Here is a 14,514-nt window from a genome sequence, read left to right on the forward strand (position 1 = left end):
TAAATTCTAAGACGCTTACATGTTAATTGTCGAAGTCAAACCCTGAAACTGCCCTTGTCTTGATGAAACGGTCAACCAATGAGTAATCGCGGCGAAATTTTAACATAAACGACAGGTTTTCTTATACCTCTGGAATATATATCAGATCAAACGGGCATATTCACTACTACCTGAGCAACATAAACAAACCAATTTGAACCAGACCAGTCGAGTGTGTTAACTCTACCTGTGAAGTAAATATCAGACCAAACAGGAAGAGACTGAGTAGAACAGAACCAATGATGAGCCAGCGTCGCCACTTCGACGGCGGTAACATATCTTCCAAGGCAGCGACGACAATTTCCACACTCGGTACCTGCACATGTACACATGTTCCAACAACATTGAGGTGGTCGCGTTCGTGTCTGCTTGGTATTTTAATAGTCACCGTATCTAAGCCACTCAACGTTATATGAATGTAAACAATAAAGTGGAGCTTTACATGGACGCATATTGCATTGATCGTGGGATGTTTAACCCAAAATCGCAATTTGTGGAAATAAAATATATCAAAGCGCATGTATAATACACACAAGGTCACAAGACATTTCCCTGGAAGGAGCATTGTTTCACACAAACCTCTTTGAAAATGGCCTAGTCACCGGTCGATGCATGTGATCGTATCCCACTTGTAAATAACTGGATTGTCTTGTCCAGACTCGATTATTTACAGACCGCCGTCATAAAGCTGGACTATTGCTGAGGGCGGCGTTAAACAACAAACAGACAAACATTACCACAGAATCGATACCCAACGACATCAAGGTCACAAAGGTCAGCACAGACCATAACTGTGGCAGAGGGAGAGCAGAAACCACTTCGGGGTAGACGATGAAGGGAAGGTCATACCCTGAAACACATGTAGGGTAGTAAATGTAACGTTAATTCCCCAGTTGGATGCCAAAGGTAATATTTTACTGAGTTTCAAAAGAAACGTACAGTCCATGTTGTAACCCTCGATCTCCATGATATTCTGTTTGAACAACAATACATACACAGTTATGAAATAACACGTCTGGAAACCTTCTATACATCGGTTTTTGGATTCGAACACAAAACAAACACTGTTTGTTCTTGTCCATAAGACAAACTGGCCAAGGGATGCCTTTCTACGCATGTTCTGAAAACACTTTTAATGTTAAACATGGATCGTGGGTGTTGAAGGTTTGCATTAAGTCTAACATGGCAACAAACGTCCGCCCATTATTAGAGTGATACAGAATGCACCATGCTCAGATACTAAATAACAGCTAGTATGACACGTGTAGCGAGAGATCTCCATCATCACAACCTACCGTCGAATTTCACGAGGGCACATACAAGCAGTGCCTAAGAGGCTGAAGCCATATGTAACGTCGTTTGTAAGCAACCATTTTATTTTCGGGAGTAGAGTGGGAATTGTCGTTATTTGTGAAACACATAATCAAGCCCCTGCTGTCTGGGACAATACGGAAGAGCGAAGATGAATTAAGATGGACTGTTTCTCGGCAGACACCACTATCTGTGCAGCACCGAATCCTTCTTCCAGACTACGCCTTGGCACAAGGTGTCCTAGAGACACTCTGCTCCCAGCACTGGTATCAGCTGGACCTGATCGTCACCAGTAAGCGCCATCTCAGTAACATACTTATCACATGTTTGTACCTCGGTGTGCTGCAAGATCAGGTTCCAGCCAAAGAAGATGCTAAGCTCGATCTATGTCAGCAAGTCCCCATACCAGGCAAAAATGGGGCCATCTGAGAGACACTTTCCTCGACCGTTTATTCTCAGCCTTTAGGAAGAAGCAGGGGTAAACTCATGATTGGCTTAAAGTTCATTCCTGCGGGCCTATCACTGACGAAGCACAGCACAAATATACTTCAAGCGCTACCCCTACCAGAAGACCCTGCAAGCTCTCTGAAGAGATGAAGCAAATTACCGAAAACAGGAATAGCATCCGTGATCGACCACCTGTATGAACCTCTATCTCAGTGTTGGGAAGAGGGTATGGTACCCCATGACCAGGGCATGTGATACTGCAACAACCTCACCTTCTACTAAAACAAGGGTGATAGAAGCGTTTGCCACAACTATATCTGGATCTCTCTGCTGAGCAACGCAGGAAAGCTTCCCCTTGTGTGGGACTGAACAGACTTCAGACACTTGCTGATTGTGTGTATCCCAAATCAGTGTGGATTCAGAGAAGAATGATCCATGCCTGACACGATTGTGTCCGGAGAGGCTCCTCAATATGATCCAGTCTCTCCACACTGACATGAAAAGTTGGACAGCTCGTCCTCTGAGGCTTTAGACATCCGCAGTGGTGTAAAGTAGGACTGTGTACTTGCCCCTACCTTGTTTGGAAAGTTCGTCACAGGCATGCTGAAGCACTTATTTACCCACCTGAACTAGAAAATGCATGAAGATTCAAAGTAACAAAAACACTCACCACACGACTGTATGACAAGAGGGATGACTACAACTTTCGAAAAGTCCCTTTCCATTTATGTCGAGCAATATTTCTTCAGCTCCAGCCCTTAGTGTCCACAGTTCACATATTTTGAGGTACAATGGAGCAGGCTCTTTCTCCCACGTTTTTAAAGAGCATCAAAAGAGCTTTGCACAGAAAATGTTTGATCAATGGTTGCACCATTCAAAGCCTCAGTAAAGCTTTCAAAGAGTTTGATGGTAGATATGTGGAGAACATTTCCAAAATTGAAGTTGTCCTTATCATTTTGTGTTTGCCACAAAAATGTTCTTAGGCATGTCTTATTGGTGACACGTCATGCAGCTGCTCTTGTTTGTTCCGCGCTCTGATATGTTCCATTGCATGATCACTTTTTACAAACAAAGCCTTCAATCGGGTCATTGTTGTAAAATGACAAATTGAGCATCCTGTATCCTAAATGCATCATGGAAATGCGCATAGTCATAAGCAAACGACAAGTAAAACTGCGAATATGTTACTTACCAGATGATTGAAACGCTTCAACAGTTACTCCACGCTGGAAGGCCACGTGACCAACGATAGAGAAGAAAGCAAAGCCGAAGAAGACGTTGGAGAGTGAATCCATCAGACAAATTATTATTGCATCCCTTGAAGAAACGATACATTAACAATATACTGTAATTATAGTGCGTGAGAGATTGAATGTTAAAGCTTTCAGATATTTGCACATTTCATCAAGATAATCAAGTCTTCGTTCCATGCCGGTTAACATCTAATTTTACCATTGGAAATTCTCGAGTTAGACCGATCAATCAGAGGTGTCCATGTTTGCTCTTGAAGAAGCTGGGCTACACACTTCTAATGTCATAGTGATTGAGTGAGTTGGCTTTAACGCCGCTTTTAACAGTATTCCAGTTATATCGCAAGCGTGTCAGCTTAATGTGGGAGGAAAGCCCGAAGTGATGCAGGTCACAGACGTTTACCACTTCGGTGTCAACCCACGAGCACGGGTATGGTGCTGACAAACCTAGAAACATAATCGGGGCGAACCGGGATTCGAACCCACAAGCATAGGTTTCTGGCGTGCCCAAGAGACACTTCTAACGGATCTCATATATGCATGTAAATATTTTGATGTAAATCAAAATGTTCGTTGATATACAGTAAAATATACTCCACCCTAAAATTATTCTTACTGTATTAGGTGTTCTACAAGCTACTAACAACCTCTTCCCCAATTATCTGAACAGTTTGCGTTGTCACGGTAGACGAGAGATAAGCACACTAAATATTCAATGTTACATTGTCTTGTATCATGCATCATGTTTTACAATAGTGTCGTACTGTCTAAAACACAGTTTCTTATATTCATTGTGTCTTATAAAATATACCTGAAGCAGTTGTTATCTATTCTGTTGTGTCCAGACATAGTGATGATGCACCCAAAGGCTATACCCATAGAAGCCAGGGCGTAGCGACACGACTCTATCCACACCTGCAGTCATAGAAACGTGCCGTGTATGTAGAGAGCTTATCAGAAGCTTAAGGTATACTAGTAATTGAATCTTTGATGATGGTATTTACATGCACCTCAAGAAGTACAATAATGTTCTTGACATGTTAGGATTTATTATAAAAATACTAATCTTTGCTTTTGTTGCTTTAACTAATATGTGTATTAAACAAAATTGGGCTCACTTTCGGGTCTGTAAGCTTATCAAACTTAGGATAGATGTAGAAGTATATTCCTTCTGCTGACCCCGGAAGTAGACAGCCCCGGATGAGGAAGATGAAGATGAGGATGTAGGGTACGGCCACGGTGATGTAAACAAGCTGGTAGAAAAGAATAAGTGAGTGAATGAGTGAAAGAGTAACGACTAGATTAACTAAGGAAATGCTTTCTGGCGAACCTTGATTTCACTGGTTGAACGTTAACTAAAGATTTCTGGATGAAAGTAGGCATTCTTAATGTATTATAATAGATATATAAATTGTTTAAAACCGACCGGTGACGTCATTCTATTGCTTGGGCGATCTATTATTTTTCAGGAATGGACAGTTGATTGTGTTCTTTGCCTCTGTTGCACGAACTGATCTTTACAGTTCATGGGACACGGCTCGTTCGTATATTTTGTCAAGCGTAAGAATAAGAATGTGTTTTGAACGGGAGAATATTGTGGTAACTCTCCATTCCTTAAATCTATTGGGGCTCGGCTCTATTATTATTAAGGAATGCAGAGTCACTCGGACATTCCAGTCGGACAGTCGAAAGGCTAGTAAATATATCAGAGATGAATAATGTCCACGTAAGACAATTTCTGTCTACATTTGCAGTCGTAGCCTCTGTCTTGACCCACCGTTTATGCGTTGACAGCAGCATATTACCTTCCCTGATACTTTTATTCCTTGAAATATCCAAACAAATAAGAGCACTGTGGTGACGGCCAGACATCCAACAAGATGCCATCTTAGACCTCCAAGATTGTCCAGGCCATCACTCTGTCCCAGCATCTGAAATCTGGAGAAGGGATCATCATTATGTCTACAGCCTACAACATCAAAGACAGGGTGCGTCTTAATAAGAGAGTTGACCACTTTGGTATGACCCATTTACACGGGTTGCTTGCTGAACAAATATATACATTGCTGAGGTATCTTTTCAATTACAAAGTTACAAAGCATTAGAATGTAGTACCAGGAGGTTGGAGATAAATGCATTATATGTTCTGCAAGCGCTGTCGGAGCTAATACGATGTAAGCCTAAACACAACAACGTTTATGTGTAAACGTACTTCCAGAATTCTTCGGCAGCTGTCATCCCTCGGACTGTTCCGTTGATGGAGTATCCAACGTCTGTTGTATTAGACGTTGTATCATTAGACACAGCAGACACGTTCTTGTTGTGTATGCATGCCGGGGTGTTCCATGCGTTGTCGCAGTGGTCCCAGGGCAGGTTGGGGGTGAAGGAGTAGTAGAAGTAGTACATAAACCATGAGAAATTGACGTTGTAGTAGCTAACGAATATCCACGTAACAACAACGCTTCCAACACCTATACCTGCAATAGTATGAAATATGACTATTGGTATATGGGCGTGTCATAATGATTTAGGGAACGCTTTCCATTTTGAAAACTATGTGAAGAAGTTTATTGTGTTACTGTTGTGCCGATGTAAGACAGCTTAATGCTGAAGGAAAGAGGTGGTGGTATTAGACCTTTACTTCTTCACTGAATTGCACTATGGTATTTTGGTGAAAAGGCAAGGATCATAATCAGGGCTAACCTGGGATTGAAACACACTTTCACTGGGTTCTAGCATATGAAATGGATGCAGGATAGACGACTGTTTCTCCCAAACTAACCAACACTTAACATGTTCAAACTAGGGTACCTTTCCTTGACAAGAAATACATTTAATATTTGAGCATGTTTCACCACTGAATAGATAGATCTTGCCCTATTGAAATATGAAACTGGGGCATATCGGTCTATTGCCACTAGAACATATTTCAAGTGTTACCTTTGAAGGCAGGACACATATTCCAGACTTTAATAGGTCCACTCTGAGAGAACTGTCCGATTGTCATCTCCAGAAATACGCAGGGGATGGCTCCAATTATTGTGAAGAACATGAACAGTAACAGGAACGCTCCTTGTCAACAAAAATAGATGCCTCATTTTTTTACAGACTGTCATTGCATGTTTCATTAGCGTGAAAATGTAGTTCACTGCTATCAATCACAAATATGTGCCCCTTCAGAAACACAGGTACAACAAGAGTAGTCCTGGAGGGCTTTCGTCACTTAATGTGTTAAATAAATCAATAATTCTTATGTTTTTCTCGAACAAATATTTCAGTACTCCCTCTGAGCTATGATGGATTATTCCAACATAAATATTAAACCAAAATAATATACCTTATGTGGTTTTGTGTTTTTGTTTGTTCTTAAACGCCCCGCTAAGCAATATTCCAATATGACGACGTTTAAATTATCGAGTCGGGACTAGCGAATCCAAGTGACTGACATCATGAGCATCGATCTACGCATTTGGGATGCGATGACATTCATCTACTAAGTTAGCGAGCCTGACCAACCGATCCCGTTAGTCGCCTCCTACGACAAGCATGGGTTGCTGAAGACCTATTCTCTACCCGGATATTCACGGGCCAATATATCTCATGGCAGAAATTCGTGTTGAGAATAGTTATAACAAAGCAGTGAGCGTTAACTTTAATGAATGAAATAGCCGCTTTTACAATTATCAATCATTTAGGTTTCACACATTGTTTTCATGTTTGGAATCAAAACATAGCGACAAGACCGTTTCCATAGTCAAAAGAAATCTCTGCTATAAGATTACGATTCCAACTAAATAATGGGCATCAGGAATCACTATCAAATAGTGATGATATCAGCTGTTCCCAAAAAGGTGAGCGTACAGCCCCACCTGTGGCGACCGTCACAAACACATGCAAAGGCAAGGCAATTATTCACTTGAAAGAACACATGCCTACCATAAAGCTTTTTGTTGAAAGCTTCGCTGAGGCCTTGAATGTTGTAACCTTGAATAAACAACTTTTGAGGAAGAGTGATTGAGTGACTATAGTTTTCCGCCGCTTTTAGCAATATCCCAGCAATATCACGGTGGGGGGACACCAGAAATAGGCTTCACATATTGTACTTATGTGGGGAGTCGAACCCGGGTATTCGACGTGGGTTGCTGGAATATTGCTCGACATAACGGGAAATTTTACTATTTGAAAGTTTTCAATCTTGTGGAATGTGTATTGTCGTCCTGAATATGTATGCATTGATCTTAGCATGAAACAGATGGTCTCAGTGGTCGCCTTACTTCTAGTTCAGATGTGTAAATCAGTGGAAAGGAATTGGTCCATTGATGGTTATTTAACGATATCAGATCATCGATAACCCTGAAGATTAAGTTCAAGTTCTTGGCCAAATTATCTTGTTTTGGCATAAATACACAGATCAACAGGACGGACAAGTACAACACTTCACAAATAATGTTAATGCATTAAGTTGTTGATTATGTGCACTAAGATTTTAATGTGAAAGTATTAGACCAACCTCCTCCATTGCGTATGCAGTAGAAAGGAAACCTGACGAATGATCCCGACCCGACACCGTATCCCAGAAGGGTGATGAGGTAGTCCAGTTGACTGCGCCAATGTTCATGAGCCATAGTTTGTATCCCCCTATAACAAAATAGCACGCAGCACTAAGTCACAGTAAGTGAGTTTATAAAAGCGATGAAACTCGTTTAGAGCATCATCGGTTTAAGCTAAATTTAAGTTTGCCAAAGGCGTAAATGATAAACCATAGAATAAACAAACCCGTTTTCTTAATTTAACTCAAAGGTTTACTGAAAAAAGTATAATAAACCTTATGACCTATAATAACCTTTAAAGGTTTATGTTTGGTCTAGGCTGATTATAATTCCTAGAATTAGTTGTCGGGGAATTAGCAAGTGAACATATCGACCTTAAAACAACCAAGAGAAGCATCTGTTAGTGGCCAGTCTTTATTCCGTGTATCTCATCAGTGAGGTACCCGGAATAAAGGCTGTTATTTATACCACCGATGCTCTTAGGTCATGATATGATCGCATTTTCAATTATCACTTACTTAAACAAAACCTACACAATGTTTCTAATCTAACGTGCTGACTATCTGAATTTAGAGATTACCTCGCAGTTTTGAAGGACATGAGTATGCAGAAATGACTAAAATTACAAAAGTTTTCTCGGAGAGAGCGTTATCATAGAGTAATCTTTACTTCTTTCGCTGGACATGTAGTCTTAACGATTAGCTCATAATTAAACGCTTATAGACTGAATCTTGGGAATTAAGGCAGGCGTATATCAACACCGACGGATAATAAACGTTTAGTACACAAATTATTAAGTAATATACACAAAATATGTTGTTTAGTCTTATTTTATAAAGTCAAAATTATTGACAAAAAATAGAAGAAAATATTATGTATTTTGGAACTATGACAAAAGGTTAATGTCATTTTCATAATGCATGATCAAAAGAGCAGCATATGATTACAGATAGAATATGTTTTGAAGTTATGCGTAATATATTGACCTTTCACAAGAGTTTAACCCTTAACATTACCATTGTAACCAATTAAGGTAGCAATCTTGCCAACGGATTGTCTGTGGAATGTGTGAAGGTACCACTGTCTTAACCTGTTTGCTAGGTTACTGTGTGATCACACTAAGATAAACAATTAAGTCGTGGCGATAAAAAAAACTTTCGAAAATCAAAAGGGAAATCCCTTTATCAGTAGCATGTGTTTATGAATCGCCGTGAAACAGTGATGGTGACAGGTATGGACGCAAAGGCGAGGCCTGGTAACTCCAGTCAGTTTCTGGCATGTACTTAGGATGTCGTTGTGTACGGTCGTAATGACAGTTATCTCACGTTAAAGGTGAATAATTTCCCCCGTGGACAACACACGTCACAGACCATTCCAGGTGCCTCGCCAATGGTCAGTTGTGTCACAGGCCACCCTGGTACATGGCCGCGGTCTGATATCGGCCACATGCGACACCAGGTATATTGACAATGAACGGTTATTGGCGTCAGAAAAAACCCATGTACCTATCAGCTTATTGTTGATATGCATGTGTTGAAGTGATTTCACAATTTTACATATATTATATACCATGTGGGCACTTCTTTTCCACAGAGATTACATGGGAGCAGACATTTTGTAACGTTTCAAGTTTCATTCATGACTATATCTACAATAGGTTGCTTCCACGTGTGAAGGTGGGTGAGGTGAAATGGGGTTTAACTTATATAGCGACGTGCATGTACGTGTTTGTGTTTGTGTGGCTGCTTGTACTAGTCCGGACTGATGCCGATTTATAGTGCTAGCTCACTGAGATACCATGCCGCAGTTTAACATGAATACCCCACTCAGACACAGTATACTGACTCCGAGCCGACCAGTCCTTGTTTTAGCCCCTGAATGCCGAGCGCCAGACAGGGTAACAACAAGTACCATATTTTCACATCTTTTGGTATGACGCGGCCGGGGATCGAACCCCGGACCTTCCGCTCTCCGGGCGGACGCTCTACCACTAGACCACGGAGGCGGTCTCCACGTGTGAATACGAGTAATACTTGTCTCCTCAGTTCTCAGCTATATAATGTTTTACACAGGTAGAATACTTAATGTTGTACGTATATATGGAAGCGTACGCATAGGATGAAGAACACTTGGTATTCGTCAGTCAAACAACTTTGTAGTGGCTATGCATTATCGTATTGTTTGACACCACATGTGCACAGGAGAGCTATTGAGTACAATCAGTGTCGTTTGAAATCTTATTCAACGTGTCAAGTTATTCCTCATTATGTTGTTTATTTAACCTAATTTATCTTGTCAGTGACTGATTCCAAACCGCATGTTTGGGTGTAACCCAGCCAGTGTCCCCAACTCTCGCGATCTTAAAACATTGAACGTTTCGCCCTAGTGATATGACAGATGTCTTGTTCGTGTTTCTAGTATAAGCAGGACTGTTTAGCCTAAGTAAGGAATGTAGTGGATCTTCCGACTTACTCTCGGTAATATCAGCAAATAAGAGGACTTAATAACAAAAATATACGATATACAATGTTTTCATTCGCATCTATCACAAAATCAGTGGACACTGACACCGCGATAGACTGGACACAGTCATTTGCACAGCGATAAGTTAACTCCTACCGACAGGGTTGGGTGGTGGTTCAAAGCGAAACGGACGACACTGTCTCTTGTCTAATAAAATGCTGGGCGGCGCCTTAGATCCTGCCTCCAACCATGCGTGTAGCAGAAGTAAACGATGATCAGCACCGCTAGAAATAAAGAAGATTATCACTTGTTGCATATCAAGGCACCAATTCATGTCATGAGTTTTTTGTTTTACGTATGTGTGCCCCATTAGAATGTTCATATCTACAAAATATATACATTTGTAAATATATAATATATACATCTACACTACTGCCTAGAAGTTCATTCCCCTTACACGCATGGGCAACGCGTTACGCAACCAGTGTGCATCGGGTTGGTCACGCGTGTGATACCCGTGTGCAACGCGTTGCACACGGGTGTGCACCCCGTCCGCCGCTCGTGTGCAACGCGTGACACACTCATTAGAGGGGGAACAAACTTTTGACCAAAGGAGGACCCGTCTTAAGCTGAACCTGGAGGTGGTAACAAGGAGAGAAAATTTTGTTATCCTGACGAAAAATTATAATACACATGTATTTGCTAATGTCTCCTTTCTTTATGTGATTTTGTGGGAATAACATGAATACTGTTGTGTTTAAATAGATCTGTCTTGTTTTATACGACCATTGCTTCTAAATCCGATGGTGTTAAGAGAATACATGGTCCTGGAACATGTTATTGCAATTGAAATGCTTTTATTGTGATTTGACATTAACCGTCTGTAGTACGACTTTCAGTGATAATATGTATGAGGTTTGGCGGCGCATTGTTTTTATTGGACCCTAATTACTTTATGATGACTTGGACTCTTTATCTCAGCTCCATAGCAGTGAGGCTGGGAAAGAGCAGCATGTAATTAATGAGGGTGGGTTATATCATTGAGGATACACTTGAGGGAGAGAATACTAATTACCGTACTACAGGAAGAGACCTGTAGACGTAAGCGCGGGGTTGTTTTAGCTGGCCGTTCGATAATGGCCGCCAGGAGAAGTGAGCTTTGACTGCGTCATCTAAAATAAATAGTAAGAAACAGCAGTGTTATTTTCACGGGTCTGTTGAATAAACTCCCAGCGCTACGGTCAATGTATCTTCTACTTGATCCTTGATACATCATTTTGGCATTCACAATATATAGTAATTCAACGTACAAAGGAGCACTGATCTAAAGCAATTCCGCGGGAGTAGTTGTTACCTGTGCATTACTGTATTTTTCCAGTGAGTACCCGGATGATATAGCAGAAATCTAGACTTGTACGCGACCTGTGCTCGCCATTCGTAAGCGCAATTTTATTGAACGTAGAAGGACGTATGGTCACATTGATCAACAAAAATGAAATACAGTTTTGGAAATGTAGGTATATTTGTGGGGAGCATCGGTAATGGTGATGCAGTTTTGGTAAGTCACTTGCTTGGTAATTGTGCGATCTTTGTGTACACTATTTTGACTTGCAACACAAAGTAAATATTTCATCTGAACATTGCTTATTTTACCGTGTGTATATGTTTACATTCAAAATGTAAACATATTTCACTAAGGAAATTTATTAAACGCCTAAATATTCAGTTTATTTTACAAATTAACTGTAAATTTGTCCATCTTTATTAATATGATAATGAATTCCAAATATTTGTTTATGTTTAATATCATCACCAAGTACAGTTCTGTATTGTTGGGCTTCTTTTCTTAGCATAATTAATATATTGTGATGTGTTTAAGCTCTTTTGATCGTCTTTATCATTTTTAGCCTGTCGGTTAAATAAATGAATGGATTATTCAGTCAGTTTGTAAAATGACTGAAATATTTAGATATTTAATAAATTGCCTGAGTAAATCATATTTTACACATTGACTGTAACATATACACGCTTACAAAAGAAAATACTTGTGAAAACAACGTCTTTCGCGCATCGAAAAACTTCCCAAACAAACGGAAAGGAACAAGAATGATTCTGTTCAAAGCTGCAACGAATGAATGAAAACAAAATGCAAATATAATTATTACAACCTACCAAAGTTATAATGTATCCGGGAATATCAACATAAAGGAACAATATCCATTGCGTCTGCAGCTGTACAAAAATACTTATTCGATGTCAAATGTCTATGTGAGAATCAAATACTTTAATAATAATTATTTGGAAACAATATTTGGAATATATATGAAATATATTAAAATATTTAAATATATCGTTTTAAACGTTATTTAAATGTATCGAATATTATAACCCGTGTTTGTTTCTTAGCTGATCACTTAGTTTGTTTCAATTGTTTCACATAGCTGCCAAGTTAGCTGAGAAAGCCCACGTGACAACTATTTTTATAATGTCCTCGGTTCTTAAAAACATACATTGAGTTAGATAACAATGAACAACCAGTCAGTGTATTATCGGTTACCCTTTGAACAAAGTACGTTGTTTTTACATCTGTACTTGACGCCATGATATGAGTGTATTGCCTAGGTTTAGTAAACCTACCTTCACATGTAAACACTTACTTTTGACATATCCACTGTGCAAGATAACAGTAATTAATCAATCAACGTATTTCCTGTTGATCCTTTGATGTCTGGGAATGATCAGTTGATTTACAAAAAAAGTAAAGCAACTGACCATACATCTCTTGCTGGGCTGCCACGTGCGTATCACATAACTCACATTCCACCTCACTTCAAACCTGGATTTAGATTGAATAATTACCCCAGGTACAAGAAAGACCAAATTTGAACCTTTATAATCTGAGTGGTGCTACAACTAAGTATACATGTTATAAATTCATTAACTGAGCAGCAAGTGAATTACGACAAATACACAAGTGTAGGGTTATACCAGAAAATGTGGATGACAACAAGGGAGTAGTAATTGTATCATCCACGCAATCCGAAATCCGCAAATGCTTTCACTCAGGGATACTTTTTTATTATTAAACTGTAACCATCAGGGGTATTTCCAAATAACGACATCCGATGAGCTTTCGCCGTTATTTGTCTGTTTGTTTAGGCTGAAGAAATTAATTACCATGCGCCCTTTGTTGAAATCTTCATAGATCACGGGTAACCAATCAGTTTTCAAAAATGCGTAAGCTTATTTAGCTGTCCTTGCAGACTGGTAGCCCAGTCTCTTGTCACGCTCGGTTGCGTTAACGAGCAAATTGACTCACGGCAGCTAGAAAGCCCAAGCGGAAATCCAAAGGTCGTATTACCTGAAGAATCAACCTTCATTTGCGAAATATCTACTGCTCTCAAACTTAAAGTCAGAACTTTCTAACCAAGGATTACCAGTTGAAACAGGTCGATGGCTGAACATTCCCAGGGAAGACAGCCAGTGTCCACTTTGTGAATCTATGGCTATGGGAGATGAATTGCATTATTTATTCCAATGTGAAGCTTTTCACCAACGGCGATATGAACTCTTAAATAAGCAATATCTTAAGTTTCCAAACATTTAAGAAAGTTATGACCATTAACAGTCTAAGAAATCTAAAAGGCCTATCTAAATTCCTTAACAATGTGTACAATCCAATTGGTAAATTGTATTAGTATCCACGTATCCTATTTTTATTATTTTTGTTAAATTGTACATAATAAAAATTGTAGATAATTGTATGTCATGTTATTCTAAGAATAAATGAGTTTGAGTTTGAGTCCGACACCCGAGAAGAAGCCAGAGATTAGTGCCCCTTTGTGAATAGTTTACAATCATGTGTTTTAGGGTTAGCTGTGTTGGCTTAAACGTATTTTTATTTCAAAAGAAATCTGGATCGGTAAATGTAATACCACTCCAGGTAACAACTTAACAACAGCTGGATATATATAAGAGAGTGATGAACATAAACATATAAAATGCACAAATGAAATACACGAAGCCAATACACTGAAGCAAGTGGTGTCTGTGAAATAAGGTAATGCAGTTTTCCTTTACTACATGCATAAAATTAAGCTACTCAAACCTTTTGCTTTTGACAATGATGTCGTGAACTGATTTAAGAAGAGTCATGTTTGTAGAACTGCTTAACTACTGCCACGTAATATCATTTTTAGACCATACCCATGTGTGTAGAAATACACAGTGTTTCTGATATTATCGTATTTTTTGACAGTTATAGAAAAAGTGAATTGCATCTTCAAGGTGATATCCACAAGTGCAGTCTGGTATGTCTGATACATGTCGTCTAAACTTATCAGCGTTTAAGTCACTGCAGCCGAGCCTAAGGCGACAGTGGACAATTTGGCATGATCTATGAAAATATTTGAAGTCAAAATTATTAGTAATTGCATCAGAACGATTAATTAATG

At 39.5% G+C, this 14,514-nt stretch overlaps 1 protein-coding gene across 3 annotated transcripts in view; it reads right to left on the reverse strand.

Annotated features, from left to right (window-relative positions):
* Nucleotides 1-14,514, reverse strand: part of LOC124131023 (sodium-dependent dopamine transporter-like) — a 120,734-nt gene that overhangs the window by 96,631 nt on the left and 9,589 nt on the right. For 2 of the 3 annotated variants that reach the window (XM_046494089.2, XM_046494087.2), the window contains 10 exons: nt 10,217-10,344; nt 7,558-7,685; nt 5,988-6,119; nt 5,260-5,524; nt 4,853-4,985; nt 4,166-4,300; nt 3,859-3,962; nt 2,990-3,114; nt 777-889; nt 227-355 (listed from right to left, as the gene is read on the reverse strand). In XM_046494089.2, coding sequence (XP_046350045.2) covers nt 227-355; nt 777-889; nt 2,990-3,114; nt 3,859-3,962; nt 4,166-4,300; nt 4,853-4,985; nt 5,260-5,524; nt 5,988-6,119; nt 7,558-7,672 — 1,251 coding nt within the window. In that variant the 5' untranslated portion in view covers nt 7,673-7,685; nt 10,217-10,344. The remainder of the gene's footprint in view (nt 1-226; nt 356-776; nt 890-2,989; nt 3,115-3,858; nt 3,963-4,165; nt 4,301-4,852; nt 4,986-5,259; nt 5,525-5,987; nt 6,120-7,557; nt 7,686-10,216; nt 10,345-14,514) is intronic. The other variant, XM_046494088.2, reaches the window with a different exon arrangement.

Source organism: Haliotis rufescens, unplaced genomic scaffold, assembly GCF_023055435.1.
Source record: "Haliotis rufescens isolate VD_foot unplaced genomic scaffold, xgHalRufe1.0.p SCAF_10, whole genome shotgun sequence".
In the NCBI taxonomy this organism is placed as follows: domain Eukaryota; kingdom Metazoa; phylum Mollusca; class Gastropoda; order Lepetellida; family Haliotidae; genus Haliotis; species Haliotis rufescens.